Source organism: Oculina patagonica, chromosome 4 (assembly GCF_052425735.1).
Source record: "Oculina patagonica isolate OP01 chromosome 4, crgOcupat, whole genome shotgun sequence".
Classification (NCBI taxonomy): domain Eukaryota; kingdom Metazoa; phylum Cnidaria; class Anthozoa; order Scleractinia; family Oculinidae; genus Oculina; species Oculina patagonica.
This window is the reverse complement of record NC_135761.1, coordinates 62,518,568-62,542,369: the sequence shown is the minus strand read 5'-3', so window position 1 is coordinate 62,542,369 and position 23,802 is coordinate 62,518,568. Positions and strand designations below refer to the sequence as shown.

At 39.4% G+C, this 23,802-nt stretch overlaps 3 protein-coding genes and 1 pseudogene across 4 annotated transcripts in view; 1 reads left to right on the top strand and 3 right to left on the bottom strand.

Moving 5' to 3' along the window:
* Positions 1 to 6,136: 6,136 nt before the first annotated feature.
* Positions 6,137 to 9,655, bottom strand: LOC144651027 (bile acid-CoA:amino acid N-acyltransferase-like; annotated as a pseudogene). The gene is made up of 2 exons (XR_013570244.1): positions 8,611 to 9,655; positions 6,137 to 6,939 (listed from the first exon to the last, which is right to left on the bottom strand). The product of XR_013570244.1 is annotated as a bile acid-CoA:amino acid N-acyltransferase-like (transcript).
* Positions 9,656 to 9,784: 129 nt separating this feature from the next.
* On the bottom strand, positions 9,785 to 13,274 carry LOC144651028 (bile acid-CoA:amino acid N-acyltransferase-like). Its single transcript, XM_078510886.1, has 2 exons — positions 12,730 to 13,274; positions 9,785 to 11,539 (listed from the first exon to the last, which is right to left on the bottom strand). The coding sequence occupies exons 1-2, from the start codon at positions 13,205 to 13,207 to the stop codon at positions 10,728 to 10,730; spliced, it is 1,290 nt and encodes a 429-aa protein (XP_078367012.1). The 5' UTR covers positions 13,208 to 13,274; the 3' UTR covers positions 9,785 to 10,727.
* A 3,414-nt stretch (positions 13,275 to 16,688) lies between these two features.
* Positions 16,689 to 21,873, top strand: LOC144650998 (metallophosphoesterase 1 homolog). Its single transcript, XM_078510849.1, has 9 exons — positions 16,689 to 16,756; positions 17,314 to 17,501; positions 17,920 to 18,043; positions 18,717 to 18,772; positions 19,589 to 19,768; positions 20,361 to 20,540; positions 20,792 to 20,842; positions 21,134 to 21,245; positions 21,669 to 21,873. Exons 2-9 carry the CDS (start codon positions 17,319 to 17,321, stop codon positions 21,839 to 21,841), a joined length of 1,059 nt encoding a protein of 352 aa, XP_078366975.1. The 5' UTR covers positions 16,689 to 16,756; positions 17,314 to 17,318; the 3' UTR covers positions 21,842 to 21,873.
* Positions 21,874 to 22,428: 555 nt separating this feature from the next.
* LOC144650994 (bile acid-CoA:amino acid N-acyltransferase-like) overlaps positions 22,429 to 23,802 on the bottom strand; it is a 19,900-nt gene continuing 18,526 nt past the window's right edge. The window contains exon 2 of the mRNA XM_078510845.1: positions 22,429 to 23,305. Within this exon, the coding sequence (XP_078366971.1) occupies positions 22,503 to 23,305 (803 nt within the window). The 3' untranslated portion in view covers positions 22,429 to 22,502. The remainder of the gene's footprint in view (positions 23,306 to 23,802) is intronic.

The following is a 23,802-nucleotide window of genomic DNA, read 5'->3' as shown; positions in this document are numbered from 1 at the left end:
AGCTTGATTCGAGCTCAATGTTCGTGAAAGTTGGTGTGATAAATTAAAAAGACATAATTTAACAGGCTGTTAAGTGTTTGTTTGGTACAGAAGTTGTTAGTTCTTTTTTAAATAATTTTCAAAGTTGTGGTAAATTTAAGCCTTGACAGTGGTCGTTACAAGTGCTCGTTCGGGTCAACCGAAAATCCTTAAAAACTCGAAAAAAATTAATGATCCGGTCAAGTGAATTGTGTTTTTAGTATAAGTACATGAAAGTCTTGCAACACACTAGAAAAGAGCGAAATCTATTTAACAAGCCAGATCGGGCAGACCACTATTACAGATATAGCCTCTTAAAATTTCTATTTTCAATGTTTTGGCTGGTAAGAAACCACATGTGACCAAGCTAAAATCTCTTTGGCCGGTTAACATGACCTGTAAGAGGGTAGCAAAGGGGGTGTTGTCATCCCATTTCACGCACAAATTTTAACCAAATTCACGTGTCACGTATATTTGAAACAGCAGAATTCACGAATCACGAGCCTTTTCTAGCTATTTTCACGCGTCACGGTCTAATTTTTGCCCTATTTTCACGCGTCAGGTTTTAATTTTTGGCCTTTTCACGCGTCACGCATAAACCCTTTGCTACCCTCCTGTAAGTGTCCAAATATTTTGAGCCCTCGACTACACAGGACTTACATGTAGTTGTCTAACTACTGTATATCATAAGATCTTTGGTTGACCTTGGGGGAGGTAGTGGAGTTAAAAAGCAATGTAATAATTTGAATTTGGATTGGTAATGCTGAAACTGGTGGTACTGTAATTCTAAAGTATAGACGTTAAAATCGTGATTGCAAGCAATATGCAATACCAATTTCATTCTTATGTGTTGTATGCTGTGTACAATTTATAAGAACAGCTATAATGTTAAAATTAGTGAAATATTCTAAAGCCAGATAAAATTTGCAGTATCCATTAGGTACCATGAAGCAACCAAATTGTGACTCATTTGCTTACTTTGTGAACTCCATGACGAATGGGTAACATGACTCCACAAAAATGTGTACAATAAAGCATACAAATTTTTAAAAGAGCAGTTAAAGTATTGATGCTATATTTTTTCTTGCATAGTTTTATACACAAGCAAACATGATTCTATTTTTTCTGCGTAATCAAAGAACAAAACTGAGTTTGAGACTCACAAACAATATTCTATCTTCCCAGAATTTTTGTTTTTTTATTTCTGTAAGTGAAGTGAAACCCCTTAAGAGGAAGGGGACTCAAAAAGACATGTAAAAGTAAAAAAGGTGCTATCATCCTTTTTTGGGGGGCGGGGGGGGGGGTGGGATGGGGTTACAGAATGTCCCTTCTTTGCTTCCAGTTAGTTTCACTCCGGTTTGCTTGTAGTTAGGTTCACCCCTGTTTGCTCGCAGTTAGCTTTATTCATCCGGTGTGCTTGGGATTAGCTTTTACTCTAGTTTGCTTGTGGTTAGCTTTCACTCCGGTTTGCTTGGCATTAGCTTATGGCAATATGCTGTAAACCCTTTGCTACATGTATACACCGAATGCAAATATGGCGGATCACTCGGTCGGTGCCTGGGACGAGCTGCATGAAAGCGAGGCTAGTCAGGCTTCGGTGTTTGTTTTGGCAATGCTTTCGTAAAGAAGTCTTGCTTGTTCGTCGATCTGGTGTGTTTCTTTTCGCTACTCCTATTAGTTGATGTGTTTCTGAATGCCACGAGAAGTGATAGAACTGTTCACTGTTTGCCTCTTAGGCAAAAATTGGACCGATGCAATTCGCTGAGACGAGTGAAAGGAGTACAAACGAGTTCACGATCGCGGCGGGAACTTTTAATAACGTTTGTTCGTTACATTTCAGGTTAGAAGATCTTAGAAAATGTGTAAGCGATCACATTTAGCTCCAAGTCGTTTTTATTTGGCTCAATGCTTTCACTAGCTTTAACTATCGGGGCAGTTGAATTTCATTCGCTTGGTTAGTATTTGATCGTGCGATTCCATGCGAGTGGATCGGACGCGAACAAAGCCGGACATGAATATTTTCTTTTGAGACAGAGGATGTCTTGGAAGGGGAGCTTTTCTTTACCTTGGGAAAGGTACTGGCCATGTAACTCGTGCTGGAACACCACCAGACGTCACATAAGCTCTTCATTTAAACGAATTTCCTAAGATCTTCGAACCAGAAATTTAGTGAACAAACCTCAATACCAGTAGTTCCCGCGGCGATCGCGAACTCCTTTCTTTCGTCTCAACGAATTGCATTGATCCACTTTTTCCCTTAGAGGCAAACAGGGAACACTTCTATCACTTCTCGTTGCGTTCAGAAACACGGCAACTCGTGGGAGCAGCGAAAAGAAACACACCAGATTGATGAATACGCGAGACTTCTGTACGAAAGCATTGTCACAACACCGAAGCCTGATTAGCCTCGCTTTCATGCAGCTCGTTCCAGGCACCGACCGAGTGATCCGCCATATTTGCATTCGGTGTATGACCTCTGCCATTTCCATTCAAAATTAAAATATAGGCAAATAGTGAAAATAAAAACGAATGAATGAAAAAAAAGAAAATTAACCATATTCTTAATGTAGATGTATATTATTTCCTTTATACTCTAAATGTTAAGTGATTTGCTAATTTACCACGTGATATGCCTATCTACCCCAACATGCAGCCCTACTACCCCCTCCTTATCTACACGAAGGTTACATAATCAACCGTTTTGCAGCATAATTTCCCATCCAGACTTCTGGATCATAATGCTGTCGGTGGAATTAAAACGTTTTGATTGATTTTGTTTGTTCTCGGCTTATTTGGTGTTGCTGTATACGGTACTCCCATATAAGGGCTATACGGGTATGTGCTGCTCAACAGGGTGTGCCTTTTGCCTCTCTGACTCTGAAACAGGGTATACAAATCACCCTTTTGACTGTGGAACACTATCAAGTTTAGCTATGAAACTCCGCTCCTCTCATTGGTTTTTCTCCAAGCCACAGACAAAGTCAAGTGAGCGCTTTGTGATGTATGCTAGTGTTTTTATATCTATCTTCATATATTTTTCATTGTGGATATTGTCTGGAACAGGGTCGCAAATTGAGCCGTTTTTCTCTGGAACAGGTCCAGAGTCTCAGCGACTCAGTGGCACACCCCTTTAGTAAATTTTAGGGAGTACCTCTTTCCCCCCCCCCCCCCCGGGACACGGTAAAAAAAAAGTAAGTAACAATATTAATATTTATAAAAAAAAAATAAAACGAATATTATATTCTTAGCCTTAAAATTGTACAATGGCTTGAATTCAGGTTTCAATAAAGTGCAAAATAATTAACTGGGGTGCTCCGCTTTTAGGCTTGCCTAAATCTATATATTAGAGCTTTATATTTACCTTCCCGTAGACCACGATCGGGGACCACACACATCGAAGTCCTTTCCCGCCTTTTGCCGCAAGGTGTCGTGAACTGAGCGTTACGATTGGCTGAGTTAGGTCACGTAGTGCATAGTACACGCAATCGCTACGCCATCGCAAGCAGAAAAGAAATTTTATTTCGATAAAGTTGGTATGTTTTCTCTTCACAATCAGGACTGGAAAAATGTGTTCTTTTTTAGCTGCTTCTGAATAACAAGAGTTTAGAAGCGACCTAACTTGAGGGAAAAGCGTCTCTGTGAAAACTGCTAGAATTTGTTTTGTTAATTCGAGCGACAGCTTGTTTATAATTTCAACGACAATTTCAACAGCTAGCGCTTCGTCGCTTCGTCATGGACTTTGTTGACTGAACTACAGCTAAACTGTGAATATAAAAAAAATGCAAAACTCGAACAGTGGAAAGAGGAAAACATTTTGACGGTAAGGACCATTCAATGCAAAGTTGTACCTGTTGATGCTTGGGACTTAAATGTTGTATTATCATATTATTTAAAAAAGCTTCGGGGAAAAGAAAGCACATCTTCAACGGTTCGGCTTCTTCGCAGATGCAAGAGATAGTTCGCTCGTTTGGTAGATCACATCATTGCATCTTCTTTCGCTTGAGCACGAGTAAAAGGTTAGTTGCCGTTATGTATGTGTTGTTCACATTTTACAGAAGAACTGTTCACTTATTTGCTTGTAAACTAAAGACTCAATCACGCTCTCCGGCTTTGCGAAATTTAAGGCCATCCCCTTTTTTTTCTCTGTTTAGCGTCGTCCGACCGACCCAGATTTTTGCGTTTTCAAAAAAAAAAAAAATTATACAGAAGGTATAGAAGGCAATGACACATTATTTTAAATAATGTTTCATCCTTTTTACGCTGTTCTTGTTTGAGTTTAACCACGACGTCGATTTTTCCTTCCTCCATTGCCGCCATGTTGACTTTGTAACCATGTCTTCTTGCTTCCAGGCTCCACGGACATTATGCTGAGGTACCGGGCCTCCTAGTTCCAGACTCCTTATCCACTTTTTTTTTTGAATTTTTTTTTTTTAATTCCGACCGACCGACCCAAAATCAGAAAACACATACGACGATAAACGAAAAAAAAAAAAGGGGATGGCCTAATTGTGCTCGGCAGCGAAACTGGCCGTCTTTTTCTGTAAGCTTCCGTAAATAAATGATGTTGTTTCGATACAGTCTGTGTGTTTGTTTTGTCGGTATGCAAAACGCCAAGATAATTGTTTTTAAATTTATAGATTTAGGCGCGATCGCGGCGCGATTCAAGCCAAATCGCGGCGCGATTCCCGACCCATCGCGCCGCGATGCGAGAATCGCGGCGGCCAAAAACGCGGCGCGATTCGCGGCGCGATCCAAGCCGATCGCGGCGCGATCCAAGCTCTATCGCGGCGCGATCGCGCCAATCGCGGCGGCCAAAAACGCGCCGCGATTCGCGGCGCGATCGCGGTAAAATTTGGGAGTATTTGAGAGTATTTTTTGTTGCTGTTTTCTAGTATTAATTTTCTCACTAAGTTTCTTCATTTATTTATTTACTTACACGAAAAAAATAGCCATAAAACGGTGAAAAGAAAGAAGAAACAAGTTGTAGGACCAGGGAAGACCATGGCCGGTTGTCAAACCACAATAAGGCTAAAAACCCAGTGTTATCACGTGTTTTGGTTTTTAGTTTCGTAAATAGTGAGGGTTTCTATTTATATTTTTTGCTGTTCGAACTTCACTTTTTAAAATGTTGAATATCAGTCTAGAAACTGTACCAAACATAGCAGCGAAAAGCACTTCAATCAAAGCTGTGCTCTTAGAATACCTTATTATAGGAAATTAACGCTTGTGTTAATTAAGGTATTTGAAATTAACGCGACTTAAATTAACGCGAATTGAAGGAAAAATTACTTCCCAATAAAGGAAATTAACGCGAAAGAGGGAGTAAAATTTCAAAATGAAGGAAATTAACGCGACGTGCACAACTGGAACAAGTTTATTTCAACACTTGCAGGCGAAAAATCTTAAACGCAAACAATGTTCGTGGTACTTTTCCCACTTTGAGCGTTCTTCGCAGTATCAATGATAGTGGCAGATAAAACAATGCTTTTTCCTTGGAGTCAAGAACTTCTGGACTGCAACGAGAAATTGGGGCCAAAATAATGGAAATTAACGTCATGGAAATTAACGCTCCACTAAATTAACAGTGCGGAAATTAACGTTAACTAAAATTAACGCGACTTAAGTTAACGCGAATGTTTAAAATTCGCGTTAATTTCATGACGCGTTAATTTCCTATAATAAGGTAATTGCAGGGTGCCCAAAGGCTCTTCTGTAAGAAATCTTAGGTGCCCAGCTCTTAAAAAGCTTTCATGATGCGTGGTCGCTCAAAGGCAAAAGTAAGTTGCCTGTGGCACCCAGGCTCTGCTAGAGCACAGCCCTGACTTCAATAAACGAGAACTAAAAAAACTTTATTAATTTTAAATCTTTGATTAGCGTCAGTCGGCTATCAAACAACTGGGCCCAGGGTTCCGAAAACCTTTGCTTGAAAAGGTACTCATCTGCCACATTTACTTATTATTGTTGCCATTTTTGCTAATTAATTTTGTGTTAAAAATCTTAGTGAGTCTGCTATTAATCGAAGGTTGTAAGAAAATGGTTCCTAAACATTAATTACAATTTAAATTACTCTACAGGCTCAACACATTAATTCACTCTATTTTTATAAGGGGCTGTATTATCACAACCTACTTGTACGTTGAAGTTTGCTTCGCAAAAAACTTAAGATTTTTGGCCAGGCGTCGTCTTGAGCTGTAGCATGAGCATTCATCTCCCCTCCCCACACTAGATACTTATCATTGAACCGTTTGGCAGAAGCACCGCTGAAAGAAGCATAACAATGCGGCGTGTATGGTGGCTCAATGAGATGTCCTGCTTCAGGATAACATAAAATAGAGCAAAGATGTTCTTTGCCATGAGTTTTAAAACGATTATAAATCAGCTCTGCTGAAAAGTCACAATTGACATTAAGGTCACCAGTTCCAGTGACTATCAGAACAGGGCATGAAATGTTCTCGACTGGTGGTATTGGTGGGTATTTGGAAGCTGAGGGCTTGTAATCGGTGACTGTTTGGGCATAACGCAAAACAACACCTTCTTCTGTTGATATTACCTTGCTGATTTCATAAGGTATTACATCTGAGACCTTCCCCTTGTATTGAAATGAAGAGAATGTAACTACTAAAGGTGAGATAGCTACAACGGTTTTGATTGCATTCATTTCAAGGCTTGCCATTAATAAAGCAATCAGTGAGCCAAAGCTTATGGCGTGAATTCCAATTCCATGTGGCAAGACTTTAGGATGATTGCTGAGCCAGTTAGCTGCCTCTTCAAAGTATTCCATATCTAAAGATGATTGAATTGTCTTTGGTAGATCGTCATAAGCAAAGTAGGCCAATGCCAGAGCAGCAAATCCATGAGATGCCAGAAGGGAAGCCTTGAATTCCACAAGTCCTCCAGCACCACCAAGCATTTCTATTACACCTGTAGAATGAAAGGGAAACTTAAAATTCAGTTTGGGCCAGTACAACAAAGAAAAACATTGCTCGACTTCAGAAAGTGCAAAACTTTGCGGCTAGGGTTGCCACCAGAACAAGGAAATTTGATCACATCACCCCTACGTTAAAGCAACTCCATTGGTTGCCGGTTGCTTGGCAGCTTGAAGTCAGAGATGCTGTAATGGCTTATAAATGTTTGCACGGACAAGCCCCAGCATATCTGCGCAGAAACAAGACACAGAAACAAGTTGGATGTCTCGCTATTCAAAACAGCTACCAGCCAGCAGTCATTTGTATTCAGAGCTACTCGGCTTTGGAACGAACTACCTCAGACGCTAACAGATGTTAATAGTTTGAGTATTTTTAAGGATGCTATAAAACGTCGTGCTTTGAAGAATTTTATTGAAACATAGAACCCTTTAAAATGTAACCCTTTTTAATATTTATAATGATTTTATTTTTTTAGCTGTACATTTTTAATATTTTTATTGTAATTTACCCTGAAAAACCATTTTTGGAGAGGTGAATAAAATCTTATCTTATTTTATCTTAAAATTATCTGGCACACAGAAGTGAGTTCATTCACACTTTGGGTACAGGGAGCCGGGTTCTGTCTGATTGTGAGAAGGGATCAAGGGAGGACTCAACTATTTGGAGGGGCCTTTTGCTGTTACCTTTTTTCAGGCAGAAGGGTAGGGATTTCATGAGTTGGAGTATAGAAAAGGGACGAAAAAACTGTCATTTAATATTTAAGGGCCTTTCAAAATAACTCCAACTCATCCCTGAAAGATTGATTCAAGTGAAAAGTTTTGAAAAAAGAATGTGAAAGGAGTTCTATTCCCAGGGGGGGGGTACTAGGGGTTTTAAGTGACGGGGATGATCGAAGGATTTTTTTGGGTTTAAAATTTTCGATTCCGGGTTATTTTTGGGTAGGAAAATTTGGCAAGTATTTTTTTATTTAAGTAGGTATGTTATTGGGTATAAACAACAATCTGAAGATTTGTGGTGGTGCCTAAGCCGCGTAGTTATGTGAATAAAGTACAAACAAACGTGTTTTGCTGTTGATTTTTGAGAGGTCAATTTTTGATCTAGGGATTTTTTTGGGTTATGTTGGAAGCCCTAGGGATTTTTTTGGGTCTGGATTTTTGCCCCCATTCGGTCATCCCCATCACTTACAAGTTACAATCCCAAGTACCCCCCCCCCCCCCCTGAGGTGCCATTTTCTATTGAAGGTATACGAAAGTGTTATCTTTTCTGTAAATAATGGTACATAAAAAGGATAAGGATTTGAAAATTGGACAGAGCACCCCCGTATATATATTTTTTGGAGTACACTCCCCCCCCCCTCCCTCCCCCCACCAATCCCGGGATTCAGGTTCACTGACTTGAGGGCAACTAAATGGATCAGTGCAGTACTTGTCACTGTTTATTATCACTGTATCCTTCGCTATTAACTAGTGATAAAGTTTGATAATCTATTGTGCCCTAGCTCTGTAAAGAAATTATAGCATTATGTAACATCATGAGCAAAAGTAACTGGTGAATCATAAGACCATGTAAGAAGTGTTGTTTTATTATTCCATACAAATAACTAACTTTCATAAATATTCCAGTCTGCATTTTAGATTTTGTACCGGTCTGAACTTTCGCTACTTACCAGGGAAAGGTCCGTCTCCCGGTGGTAGAAACAGTGTCCCACGGATTCTTCCTTCTCTCACAGGAATTCTCTTCACTCCATCCGCCATGTACCACTTCTGAAATGTCACGCTTGACAAAGGCTGCAGCGAAGATTCTTTTGGGGTTACATGGCCATCAAAACAGTTCAAGACGATGTTGTACGGTTTGGTGACATCAGATTTCATCAGTCGAGTTCCTTTTCTCTGTCCCGGTGCTGGTTTCATGCTCCATAACAATCCCATGGGTGAAACTCCGCTGTAAGATCCTCCCAAAGACGAGTCACCAGCAAACATCAACTTCACCATCTTTATCAGCGATGTAGTGAGCGTGTGATTGAAACAATTCTCCTTTATCGCTCAGTAGCTTTGCTTCCAGTGTCACTGTCTGTTTTGGTGCAAGCCCAGATACAAGGATGTTAACTTTGTCGTCTATGAGGGAAGATATGGGTTGCACAGAAATACGAGAAGCCGCCATTGCTTTCCGAATCAAGAAGGACAGTAATCGTATGCAAATTGCGGGAATCACGCAATGCAGTGATTTGCGTGACGTGACAAGGCCCGCGCAGCAAGAATTTGAGTTGTTGAAAAATTGTTGTTTTAAAAGGGAAGCGGGTGGGGGGGGGGGGGGGTTGCTAACGCCAAGGGGAAGACTCCACAAAACGTTCGATAAAATTGACCCTTTAAAACCTCACATCAAGACACAAGCGTTTCTCGCCATGTGGAAGTACCAATAACTATGATGATACCAGAATGAATAAAAAGAGTAAAGACAATTTCAAGTTCATTGTTAGAAAAAATGAAAATACAATAATCAGACCTCTAGCAACTGATTTAGACAGTGAACCATGCCACCTTGTAAACTAAACCCATTCATGCGTTCAGATCGAAACGGACTAATGATGAAACAGGCCTTTTAATTTTCTCGAGCGGTCTGCTCGCCTTCAAAAACCCAGTTTTAAGTTAAAAAAATAACATGATCTTGTATTAGTCTACGATTATTTGACTATAACTGAAAACTTTTAAGACAGCTTTCGGCATTAACTTATTCTTGAGATAGTAATTGCTGTTACTTTTGTCCTCCACGCGAGATCTGGGAACGAGATTATTCAACTAAATCAATTACATTTTTTTTTCCGCGCCAAAACTCGGTCAATCTGGCATAAAAAATTTTTATTATCCCTCCTCCCTTCAAGTAAGAATTACATTACACCTAATTGCTGACAAGCGTGTACAAACCATTTACCCTGTTTCTGTCCCAGGACCAAAATGCTCAGAATATATAACCACAAAACTCTCTCCACACATGTACATACCGGCTTCAGAGCTAAGCTAAGGGATTACTCCCTGGGCAGAGGGGGTAGGGATGCAAAATGTTCGCGAGCTCGAGGGCGGAAAGGAAGAAATTTGGTAACAGCATGCCAACACGTTTGACTTGGGTGCTAGGTTTTGGGCACCATTCTTGTTCCGGTTCTGTTCCCAGAGCTCTCGTTGACTCCTCAGCAGAGATAATCTTAAACCTCTGGTGCTGTGATTCTGGATGCTTTCATTTTTGTTCTTGTGTGATGCACAAAATTAACTTCAAAGGTAACACAAATAAAAAAGAGGAACACGTACGGTTGCGATTTATGAAGGTTGCAAAAGACAAATTACGAAACATATGCACGCAAGACGTGCAAGAGTCTATATTGAGTATGTTGGCAAATCAGTCTGACGTTGTCAGACTGTTTGTCATTGGATTTGTTTCTACAGTGGGAATGATTAGTGCCCTTATGTTAAGTAATCAGTAATTGTTAGGTTAATTCAAAATGATAATCACATGTACTAGTAATTCAAAATCTTATGTACTAGTATGACTGGTTACAATCTTTAACAAACAAATGATTGAGAACATGGCTTTTTTACGATTGCGTGCTTTTTTACAAGTTTTGTTGCACAGGTAAGGTCAGTTTTGTTGGTGAGACCACCAGATACCTTTCAACGCGTGTTTCGTGAGCACATGTCCACGGACAAAACTTTCTGCCAATGGTTTTTGCACTCGACGTAAGGTCGCAAGAAAATCGATCCCGACACAATTTTATCTTATATAACATGCTATATATCACAAGCTACTTGAATACTGGAGATTTCTTCGCAGAAAACTTAAGATTTTTGGCCAGGCATCCTCTTGAGCTTTAGCGTGAGCATTCATCTCACCTCCCCACACAAGATACTTATCACCGGACCAATTGGCAGTAGGGCCGCTGAAAGAAGCATAATAGTGCGGTGTGTATGGTGGCTCTATGAGATGTCCCGCTTCGGGATAACGTAAAATAGAGCAAAGATGTTCTTTGCCATGGATCTTCAAGCGATTAAAAATCAGCTCTGTTGAGAAATCGGTGTTAACATTAAGGTCACCAGTTCCAAAGACTAGTAGAACAGGGCACGAAATGTTCTCAACTGGTGTTATGGGTGGGTATTTAGAGCTGGGGGTGCTGATGTCAGTGACTGCTGGAATCGCATCACGCCAGATACAACCTTCTTCTATTGATACTTTCTTGCTATTATCATGGGAAAGTACATCCGAGACCTTCCCTTTGTATTGGAATGGTACAGGGAAAGCACTTACAAGCGGTGAAATGGCGACAACAGTCTTAACCGCATTCATTTTAAGGCTTGCCATTAACAAAGCTACCCAGGATCCATAACATATGGCATGAACACCAATTCCATGTGGCAAGACTTTATGATGATTGCTGAGCCAATTAGCTGCCTCTTCGAAGTACTCCATATCCATAGATGATTGACTCTCTAGATCTGGTAGATCGTCATAAGCAAAGTAGGCTAATGCCATAGCAGCAAATCCATTTGACGCCAGAAGGGAAGCTTTGAACTCCACGAGTCCTCCAGCGCCACCAAGAATATCTATGACACCTGTGGAATCGATATCAATAATTTTATATTTAGCTCAGATAATAGTGAATTATATGTTGAAAATCGGAACAAGTTGAGTTTGAATCTGAGGGTGGTGGGAGCCCGGGAGAAAAGGAACGGAAAGCGGGATTCTTAAGGTGGTGGGAATCGGGATAAAGAGAGTAAAATTTTACAACATTTCGTTGTATTTCGCAATGGATATGGGATATAGAAGAGAGTTCTGCCATGGAAAGGGGCGGGAGGCGGGTGTAAAAAATTCTTGGTTTTTACATGACATCAAAATATAATAAAAACTGCTATATCACAGCGACAAACCGATGAGTGGTGCCGGATCTATTGTAGACCTGGATCAGTAACTTAGTTAAAACGGAAAATATAGACGGCAAACTGATCCTGACGGCTAAAGCGGTCAATGATAAACAAAGTGGATAAAAAAACTAGAATATATTGAAAAAAAAAATTGGGTCCTACAAAGTTTTTTTCAATATATTCTACTTTTATCCACTTTGTTTATTTTTGATCGCTTTAGCCGTCAGGATCAGTCAGTGCCGTCTATATTTTCCGTTTTGACATCAAAAAGCTAAAATCCAGAATCGGGAGACACCTGACTTTTTATCCTTTACTGCCTATTAGACGTCGTTAATATATATCTTATTGAAGGTATTCAGCTCGATAGCATCCGCCGTCTTTAAGATATAACATTCTAAATTTCGGAGTTCCGCGCCACACGACATTAAAATGGCCGGCTGAAGGCTGTCACCTATGCTTAAAGAAAATGCCTCATCCTGTTATTTTTAACAATCTATTAAAACAGTTGAGGTTTTATGAGAAGTGTTTATGTGAATGTTTACGTGTCCATGAAGGTGAACTGACCGCTTTCTATAGTAGAACTAAATGCCACATGTTTTCATTGATTTCCGACGGCCGTGTTGGGGCCCCTTCACACGGACTCCAACATGGCGTTTCCATACATAAATTTGTGTGGAACATTCTGACGGTTAACTCAAGTAGGGAATATCGTAGAGACCTGAGACTTGGACACGTTGACTATCTATCTACAACGTGATTTTTTTGACTCCATAGCTTTGGATTTATTTTTTAGCAGCGCCTGACAGTAGCGTTACTGCCTTACTGGCGTGACAGTGAAAAGGCACGGGAGGCGGGAGGTTCAGATGTCCCGCTCCACTTACCAGGGAAAGGTCCGTCTCCCGGAGGAATAAAAAGTGCCCCACGGATTCTTCCTTCTCTCACAGGAATTCTCTTCACCCCATCCGCCATGTACGACTTCTGAAATGTCACGCTTGACAAAGGCTGCGAAGATTCGTTTGGGGTGACATGACCATTCAAACAGTTCAAGGCGATGTTGTACGGTTTGGTGACATCTGATTTCATCAATCGAATTCCTTTCCTCTGTCCCGGTGCTGGTTTCATGCTCCATAACAATCCCATGGGTGAAACTCCGCTGTAAGATCCTCCCAAAGACGAGTCACGGCAAACATCAACTTCACCATCTTTATCAGCGATGAAGTGAGCGTGTGACTCAAAAACTTCGCCTTTGTCGCCGACAATCTCCGCTCCAAGCGTTATTTTCTGCAGTGGTTTGAGTCGCGAGACATTAATTTTTGTTATCTTGTCTATAACAGAAGACCTCGGCCTCAAATTAAGCATATTCCGTTTCGGGACAGAATGGTACAAGACTTCAAATCTACTCTATAAATTCTCCGTTACAAACTGATCTGATGGGAATTTAGTAATCTGAGTGGATGACTTGCGCAATTACAGGCAGCTCATGTTTCAGCTTATAAATTGCAGAATACCTAACCTCCCAGACACAGACATTCTTTTGGCTCGTCACGCAACTAAGACGAAGAAAGATTGCGTGACGAGCCAAAAGAACGTGCAGCTGCGTAGGAGGCTACAGAATACCCTGCCCCTCTAAAAGACTCAAAAGAGTCGTTTCGCAGCTACGTGGCTACCAACCTCGTTCCCAGGGTCCTCTGTAGGAGAAGGGGTGACCCTGTCAACAAGGCCGAGTGGTAACGTGGAAAGGGAGACGAAGAAAGCGCGCTACACATGAATATACTTCGTTCTTTGATCCATGAGCCGTAGAATACACTGGAACTACTAACGTTCCTAAAAAAGTAACGCAGTTCATATTCCCCGTGCTAAGTTCTCATAATCGTGATACGAGGAACTGTAGAGCCACTGTTGTTCTACCTAAAGTGAAACTTGAATTTGCACGAAAAAGTTTTTATTTCTCTGGTGCAAATATTTTTAATTCTTTACCTTTAAAAACTAGACAAACTAGCAGTAGGGTTTTATTTAGGCAGTCTTTAATCGAATTATTTTTATATATGATGTTTTTATATTTATATTGTTATATTTTTTTTTCTTTTACAGGACCCCTTTGAGAACAGTACTCATGTACTGAAGGGCCATCCTGTTTAAAAAATCGTTATTATTATTATTATTATTATTATTATTATTATTATTATTATTATTATTATTATTATTAAGCACTAGGCCTCATCACGCCGGATCACAAACAGGCTAATCCGCAATGTATATCCTTTATTCTTGAAGCGCGAGGCCACAAACACGCTAACTTGTCACAGCTCCTTCGTTCTAAAAGCGCCGGGCGAACACATTGAGGGGTATCAAATGGTCTTCGCGAGCATTTGCGAGCATGCGAGCAGGGCGTTTTTCTTTGCGAGCACGAGCATTGTCAAAAGTTAGCCTTGCGAGCAACGAGCACTTGTCAAAAAGCTGCCCCACTAAAAACCGAGCATGTGAGCACTTGTAAAAATGTGCGAGCACGAGCAAACGAGCACCCACTAATATTTTGCGAGCATTCCGAGTAGAAGCCTAATTTTTCGAGCACTGCAGAATTTTGTTGGACCATTCGTGACCCCTACATTGCACTCCGAGTACCCTTAAACTTCGTTGATCAAAAGACCGCATTTTTTACCACGTAGGCAACCAATAACTGCATGGTTATTTGAAAGCAATGAACTTTATTACATTTATACATTTCCAAAACTGCTTTCATTAAATTGCAAAATATTCAAATACAGACTACTCGTTATAAGAGGCATCATCAAAACTGTGTCCAATAATAACCTGAATATCCACGTAGTCTGTGTACAGCCGCCCCCTCCCCTCATTGAGGGAGAGGGTGGCTGTACAAAGTCTTTAGCCACGTAGCCAAGTACTGAGCCACGTAGCACTATTCCCTCGGTGGCAAGAAAGCCCCAAAAGGCGAAAACTGCGAAAGTTTCAGGAGACTCAAGAGCCAAAAAAAACGCGTGACGAGAAGAAAGCGCTTGTGAGTGTGTACTTCAAGGACCAGAGATCAGCTCTTTCTGTGCGAGGGCAACTGGCAAAGCAAAGCCGGAAAACTGGAACTGATATTCATCATCAGACGGTGTACCGAAAGCCGGAAGATCGGATCTGAGATCAAGCTAAGAGAAGAGAAGCCCTCTACTGGTCTATATACTCAAGTAACAAATAGATTCCATTTTGCCGTGGGTCTGTTCAGTTATAGATCACAGAGGACGTCAAATTGTGGTGTAAAGAAAACGCGGCCCACGAGGAGACCGCCCATGGCCACGAGCCGCTAGGCGAGTGGGTCACTGATGGTTTTACCACATTTTGACGTCTTCTGTGATCTATAACTGAACAGACCCACGGCAAAATGGAATCTGTTCAACCTTAGCGTTAAACGCCCTGCTTTAAACGGCCATTGCTTTGTTTTCCCAACCTCTCTCCCTCTCCTTGCTCTGGGGGGCGGGGAGAGAGAGATTGCGTGTACCTTAGTGGCAACCGTTTTCCTACGACTTTGGTAAACGGAATTAGAACTTCCATTTTCGTCTTCCGTTTTCCTACGACTTTGGAAAACGGAAGTTTTTGAAAAATAAACTAGTGAGCAGCACTCTGCGAACGATATTTGTTTTGTAAAACTGATTTATTCTCCCACGCGTTTCCTCCGACTGTCGCGGACTTCTTCAGCGAGTTTTACAAATGAAAAATACGTGTTTGTAAACCGTACAACTTATTTTTACAGGTTACTTTTACGGATTTACGTATAGGAAACAAGCAAAATTTCTACGCAGGGCGTTACTAAGGTCCCGCCTTGTAAGGTGTAGCATATGTGTGATATATTTCTGTCATGGCATTTGCGTGACATATTTATTTTTCCCCAAAAATGGAGGTTCGAATGCCGTTTTCCAAAGTCGTAGGAAAACGGTTGGCACTAAGGTACACAGAGAGACCCTGGGAACGAGGTTGTTGTTTTCCGTGGCCGGTCGTCCAAATGTTTAATACCCAACGTAGCTTTTGATAATTTCTCGAATCATTCACTGTCCACTACAAGCTTGCCATCTGTTTAGCCCAGCAATATTTGATAGTTGAGCGATATTTGGTGGATTGATTTTTACTGTAGATTTATTATAAAGCTGAACTTTTTTGTCGATTCTTGGTTGTGGCCCCGCCAGTTTGGAAAAACTTTGCCGACAACACTGATTTGGACTATGAACTCTGATCACGCGCGCGAGTCACACATAATTATGTGTTTCTGATGCTCTCTCCACTGCAGAGGCCTCTTTCATGTTTCGTACTGGGGTGGGAAATGGGGAGAGGTTGCTGAGGAGAGAGTTTATGACCCGGGAGGGGGGGGGAGACTCGAATATGAAAGTGACGCGGATGCTCGTCGTCTCGCTTAGGGGTGTAAATTTCGAAATTTTTGGCCTCGCTTAGGGTGTTCCGGGTAAAACGCCAATATTTTTAGCCATAATGGTCTCGTACTGGGTGATACACGAAGAAATATACAAATATAAATTCTATTTTTTGGTATCTTTTAGGGGTCAAGAAAAGCTTGAGCCACCCAGTGCAGTTTGTTCGTTCACACCCACATTGGTCTTTTTTAGGGGTTCTTTTCACAATTTCCGACGAGCATCCTCGTCCGTTTCATATAGGCGTCCTCCCCGGGGGTTTCTGATTTCTGATGTAAAAGTTTATCGACAAATCAGCTCCTGACAAATTAGACTAAATCGGGCTCACGCTCGCTCGAATATCAAAAGCGCCCTGGGCCATGGGGACGAGGTTGAGAAACGACTTGTTCCCAGGATGGCGCAGAGCAGCGGAAAGAACGCCTTGTTGTTTTTATATCCAACGACAAGCTGTCAAAGAAAGCGAGGGATTTCTCGGTTGTTTTGGAAGGTAAATAACCTAAAAATAGCCTTTTTGGAAATCAATAGGAACATAAAATCTGTCAGTATTGCGCAGGAATTTGCAGCTTTCTGGAATTGGCCGTTAAAAAGAAGTTTAAACTTGAAATAAGCTAAGCTGTTCAGTTGTCAGATTTGAAAGCTTTCTATAAGTACGACTTTTCATTTCCCTTTGACAGTTTCAGTTGTACAATTTGCAAAGTCGTGTAGGAAATCAGTTGCTTACTTACTTACACTGGTCCTTGTTCGACGTAATTTTACCGCAGACGTCATACCAAAAAATAAGCTTATTAAGCATTATCAAACTTGATTAAGAGTTTATATATATATGCACAAATAAACTGAACTTCTATCACACTGATCTGATCTCCTAAAACTAAGCTTAAATTTGTGAAAAACACACTATGATAAAATAATACTTTTATTCAGTTTTATTAATTTCAAGATTACGACCACTAGCAAATAAAAATATGCTAGCAAATACAATAATAATAAAATCTGAACAATATTTGAATTGCTTCAGAAATTTGCTCTTTTTTCTCCTTTCAGTTTTGATGTTTACACGGCGCTGGTGGTACTGGCATAGCCGTGTATTCAAGTTCATTTTAGCTTTGTTTTTTGTCACTGTGGCAGTTGGAGAGTTTGGAAGTTTCTGGTGGGCATTCTTTACATGGCACATCCCAGAGACTTCCCATGACTCATTGAATCTACTTTTAATCTCTGACTCACAAATTCAGGTGAAATATTTAACAACTTTGATTTAGATGTACTGTAGCTTTTATCTTGTCTTGTGCTGAAAATATTTATTAAAAATTGATATTAACTAGCTTCTGTAATGTATAATTATTTAAATATATAGGTACCGTATCACTGAAACACCCTAGAAGGGTGTGATTTATGAGTGGAGTGGCACAGGGGGACTGAACTTCCTACCTCCCGTGCCTTTTACTCCCGCTTCCCGTATTTTTTAACTCCTGCCACACGCCCCTTTCCGTAGCCATTCTCCCTTCTTTTCCCCATATCTAATGCAAAATATAATGAAATGTTATGAAATTTTACTCTTTTTTTCCGGCTTTCAGTCCCTTTTCTCCTGGGCTCCTGCCCCTTGTCCCCCGCCCTACTGTCAGTACTAGCTCTACTTATTAATTACTTTAGGGTTACGAAGGAGAACGCCCTGGAATTCTTGGATCTATAGCACGCCTTGATTCAGACTGGTACTTGAAAAAAGCTTTTTTTCTGGCATTGACATCCTTCCGCCCAGATGCTGTCATTCATTTAGGTGTGTAGAAGACGTTTAGTTTGACAGATACAGAAAGAGTTTTGCATGTACATATCACATTTAAATTATGATGTTATGTTTAATTTTGGTATAAGAGTAATCATTTTGAGCACAATGCATTTGGGACATGGCTATCAGTAGTTTATTGTATATGTTGCAGTTAAATTTTGATCTCAGTTAATTTTTTTTTAACTAGTTAGTATTTTTTCTAACTAGTTTTTTTTATATTCTAGGTTAATCAGTAGAAAAAGTAATACACCTCCCCTCCCTTGATGTCTCATTACCCCACCCCCCATCTTTACTAACACCCCCCTTACTATCTGCTATTAATATTATCTCCCTCCTCTAAGTACTATCATCTATTTTTTTTTTCCTTTTTACTAACCTGCACTGGATTTAAACTCTTGACCTCTGGATTTGCTGTCCAACCCCTTACCACTTTGCCACGTAGGAAATGTTGGATGAACCACTATTTTTTAAAAATATATGACTCCAACCCATACCCTAACCCTATATAGTATATAGTATAAAAAATTAACTAGTTAGAAAAAAATTAACTAGGTAAAATTTAAAATTAACTGAGATCAAAAATTAACTGCAATATATACATGCAAGAATGAAACTGTTAATGGCTGCACTAAAAATATTATTTTGAATTAAAATAATATTTTAGGTGACATTTTAGATGAAGGATACATTGCTACTGATGATGAATTTCAGGAGTACAAGGTGATGTGATTTAAGTAATTAGTGTTATGATCAAAAGTTTGAATACTCAGACTGTATTCAAAGAATTAAGGGTTTTAGCGCCTCAAGTGCGGCGCTTATTCGAGGGCGACGCTTAAATAAAATTGGAGGCTACAAACAATGTAATCTAGACGAAAGGTCTACAGTTACTACATGTAAAAGAAGGGTCTTTTGATTGTCAGTATTCATCTCTTATGGAAAAGAGTTGTTGTGTTTGCTGTCCTGACAAAGTTTAATGTTAACAGAACTATGTGTTGTTAGAATCTTGGATAGAAAAAATAATGGGCGAACGATAAAACATAATAGCTTTGAACTGCAAAACATCGCTTTTTGATGAAAAGGAATTTCCAAGGCTGTTTAAGAGTACTGTTGCTTTGTAGTGCTATTTTAATTATACAAAATTCTTCGATTAAGCCTCGCATCGGGACTGTGCCACTTATTCAGGGGCGGCGCTTATTATCTTTTTTTCCCAAATGCAGCGCTTATTCAAGGGCGGCGCTTATTCGAGTAAATACGGTAATCTGTTAACAGTTTTGTATGATGATATACAGAAATGATACAGTGTTCAAAGGCTCTTTATCAACTTTATTCTCTTTATCCTCCTTTAATATGTAGTAAAAAGGTATTTGTTAGGTTTACCCCGATATAATGATATTTTCGGTTATTTTATGGCCATCGTTATATCAGGAGTTTTGATATGACGATTCCTCAATACATAACTATATAATTTTACTGCTCCCTTGGCATATCGTTATATTGGAGTTCCACTGTATAATTTGAGAAGGTATTTTCTTCCAGGCAAGGCATAATGACATATTCCACACTCCTGATGGAATCTCCAGGATCCATATTGCAGGTGACAATGACATTGGAGGGGAATGGACAGATGTTATTACAACAGAAATAGTCTCAAGATTCTCAGAGAACTTTGGTTCCATAAATGATGTTATAAAACTGAAATCTTTTCAGATCGTAAAGGTAAACCTGTTTGTTTGCTTGTAATGTTGGTTTGCAATACAGTTAGATAGAAAAATAATGTTGTGACTGGATCATACAATGAATATATGCCCAAAGGCTGATGATCAGTAGTTATTACAAGCTGTGTTAGTTTAGAGTTCCAGGAAATATTCATACCCACCCAATTGGAAATTCTGAGTGTTGGAGGGGGAGGGGGTTTCAAAAGCCAAAATTTTTAAAGGGAAGTATGGGGCTTGACTGGAATTTCCAAGGGGGTGGTTGTATTCAAACCAAACCATAGCTGTGACAGTTCTTGTCTGGCTGACCTCCTCCAGTTGTTTTTTGGCCTTCCTTACTTTCTTTTCTCTTGTGGGTCCCAGGAGAGGGCTAGCCTGTCTGGATTGCTTTCTACTTAGACTGCACATTGGACTGAATTGATTAAAAATACTAGTGACATAACTTCCTTAAAACATTTCTGATCTACCTACAATATTTGTTTAATCTGTATTTACATTGTCCTGATTGATAATTTAATTTATGCATTCAACAGTGCTAATTATACATTTGAGACATTTTTGAAATTACATGTAATGTTTCTATTGAACTTCCACAGATAAATACATTGAGCTTGTTAAGGAGAAGACCTTTGAAAGCTGAGCAGACAGTCTACAACAGTACGATTGCCTTTATTGAAGAGCTGCCATCAAAGCTTGACAAGGATAAAATTTCCATTTTAATTGGACATGTTCCACTTGGACTAACCAATAAAAAACAAGTTGTTCAAGTGACTAAGGTAACCTGTTACTTGCAGTTGCTTTAAAGGCTAATCTTGAATTTTTCCTTATTTAATATTACTCCATGTTGTAAATGTATAAATACAGTTACTTTTTGGCTACAGATAAATATAGAAGCTTTGCTTGTGACTGTGCACGTGATTCAGTACAGAAAATGGCTCTGGACAAGAAAAAATTCCTACGATAATTAATTTGAAATGTTATATTTAATTATCAATAACATACAGTTTTCTTTCCCCTCACAATTTAGTTAGTTGATGCTGTACAACCACAGTATGCCTTCTCGGGTCATATTCATAAGGTTAGCACGGATGTTAGTCATTTATATATTTCTGCTAATTGACATCATTTTTTGTGGCCAATTCGCACCCAGCAGGGGAATATATTTTGGACATTCTTTGAGTTGTTTCTATTTTTCTTTCCATATTAAAGCACTATTAAAGGACATCGAATGAACTCTGTCAAAATAGAATCAACAACTTTGCTGCAGCTTATTTTTCCATTTGGTGATCATGCAAAGAAAAAAGTTTAAACCAAACCAACAAAGTTGTCAAAAAAGTTCACTTTTGTGTTGTTGTTGTACTACATGTAGCCAGGCACATTTGAACAAAAGATTGGATCAGTGCAGTTTACAGAATATGTTGTACCAACATGCAGCTATCGCATGGGAACTGACAAGATGGGTGCTGCTGTAGCAGTGATAGGTAAGTTGTAAGTAGTGATACCCAAACGTAAGCCAGCTTTTATAGCTCTACAATGGAAAACTTCGGCCACACATTAGGCATTTCAATCTGGCCCGTGAAATCCCTTTAGGTAGCAGGGATGTGCCCCCAGTAATGTGGCTCAGGTTTGATTCCTTGGCCCGGCAACATGTGTGTGTTGTGTCCTAGCTTACTCTGAGGGTTTTTCTCTGAGCTCTTTGGTTTTCCTCCCTCCACAAAAACCAGCAATTTCAAATTCCAATTTGATCTGAAATCCAAGGGCCACAGGTAAATCAGTTGCCTTCTTTCTCCTCAGTCACCAGAAATTAATTTCTAATCCACAAATGGAAACCTTGAAAGAAGTGTAAGTAATGCTTTTGGTTTATTCAGAGTTTTTACTGATTTCATATTTTTTACTTTTTTTAGGTGTAGATGGTTCTATAGAATATTCTGTCCTTCCACTTCCTACAAGATACCCTTTCTTCTATACATATTTAGTGATTCTGTGCATATGTATGACATTGGCACTTCCATGGTTAATCTCAAGAATGATATTTATTGTAAGGCCTGGTTTAAATGGCATGTTTCTTTCACGTTGACTTTAATTTATAAACATTGGCAGTTAATGCGACTTTTATTCAGTGTTGTGCAAATGGAAAGCCATGTGGGAACAAATAAATTAGAATGCATGTATCGCATATTGTTTATCAGATGTCATGCTACAATAATTAAATGAAAAAATAAAAAGTAAAATAAAATATCACTGTTCAATTGAACAAATATATGAAAAAATGTACTATTTTCATATTTGCAACCCCATCACTGTATCACATTAATTTCCAGCAGATCATAACAAAGTCAATGATGATTTATGCACTCACTAACATTGCGTCTGATGTCAAAACATGTAAGATGCAGTTGGATAACAGTCATTTCACGCACAAGTTGTCAGTGTACGTTAATTTTTTGACAAATGTCCTAAAAAGTATTAAGACTCCCATGTGAAATGTCATTGCTTCTACATACAATGTACATTGTGTGCCATTTATTTTAGTTTTGTTTTGAATTGATTAATAACTTTCTTTCTGTAAAATAGATATAGACCAATTCTCACTGTAAAATAAGAAAAAATAGTCAGAAACGTGACTTTCGCAAGTAATTGTGACTATAAAAATTACAGAAGCATATATAAGTATATAGAAGCATATATAACCCTATAAATAAATCAGGTTACTAAGTCAGAAGGTTACTTGCTATATTTTACAAATTACACTTAATTTCCTGAAGATTTTTTCTCAGAAAACTTAAGATTTTTGTCCAGGAGTCCTCTTGAGCTCTGGCGTGAGCATTCATCTCCCCTCCCCACACCAGATAGGAATCACCTGTCCATTCCACAATTTTTTTGATAAACGAGGCATAGCAGTGTGGTGAGTATGGTGGCTCAATGAGATGTCCTGCCTCAGGATAACGTAAAATAGAGCACAGATGTTCCCTACCTTGCTTTTTCATGCAACTCAATATCAGTTTGACTTGAAAGTCAGCATTTAGGGCAAGGTCACCAGTTCCAAAGACTAGTAGAACAGGACAAGAAATGTTCTCGACTGGTGTTATAGCTGAGTATTTAGAACCTGAGGAACTGTGATCAGTGAGTGTTGGGAAACCATCACGCCAGATGCGACCTTGTTCTGTAGTTTTTTTCTTAGTCAAACGAATAACCTCTGATACCCTCCCTTTGTATTTAAAGGGTATTGGAAAAGCTGTAACCATTGGTGAAATGGCCACAATAGCTTTGATTGCATCCATTTTAAGACTTGCCATTAATAAAGCAATCCATGAACCATAGCTAATGCCGTGAATGGCAATACCATGCGGCAAGACTTTAGGATGATTGCTGAACCAATTGGCTGCCTCCTCAAAGTAGTCCATGTCTGTAAATGATGGAGACGCGGGAAGATCTTCATAATCCGCATAAGCCAATGCAAGAGCAGCAAATCCATGAGATGCCAGAAGGGAAGCCTTGAATTCCACAAGTCCCCCAGTAGCACCATGTATATCTATTACCCCTGTAAGATTAAAAACAAAAATGATCAGAAACCCAAATTTCGTTCCTATTACAGAAGACTCATCTATAACAAAAATTGCAATTTAAAGGATTTTTTCTCTTCTAGACCAAAACAGTTAGTAATTTTCATACAAAATTTAATTTTTTTTTTTTTTTCATTAAAACACCAGGAAACTGACAGATTATAAAAACAGTTTGGATGCAGCAGGCAGAAAGAAATGTTTTGCCCAAAAATGGCTTCGCCCAAAAATGAAAAAATTACAGTGTTCATCTTTAGACAATAATGTAGCGGCAATAAAATTGCACATTTTAATATCATTCGCTTTCACTTAATATCACGTCTGAAAATTATAAAATACCATAAAAATAACTTTTCTTGTGACAGTTTTTGAGATCCATGATATCGCGATCATTCAAATAGCTGCGACTTTTTTGTGTGATGATACATCATACATAGTAGTTTAACCCTATTCAGACCGGGGGGGGGGATTCCCCCCC

Excerpts from the sequence above, each read along its gene's own strand:
- LOC144651028 (XM_078510886.1), bottom strand. The coding sequence starts at position 13,207 with ATGCTTAATTTGAGGCCGAGGTCTTCTGTTATAGACAAGATAACAAAA. Across the intron at positions 11,540-12,729 it reads GGGAGACGGACCTTTCCCTG|GTGTCATAGATATTCTTGGT; the intron begins GTAAGTGGAGCG and ends TCGATTCCACAG.
- LOC144650998 (XM_078510849.1), top strand. The coding sequence starts at position 17,319 with ATGTTTACACGGCGCTGGTGGTACTGGCATAGCCGTGTATTCAAGTTC. Across the intron at positions 17,502-17,919 it reads TCTCTGACTCACAAATTCAG|GGTTACGAAGGAGAACGCCC; the intron begins GTGAAATATTTA and ends TAATTACTTTAG. Across the intron at positions 18,044-18,716 it reads AGATGCTGTCATTCATTTAG|GTGACATTTTAGATGAAGGA; the intron begins GTGTGTAGAAGA and ends ATAATATTTTAG.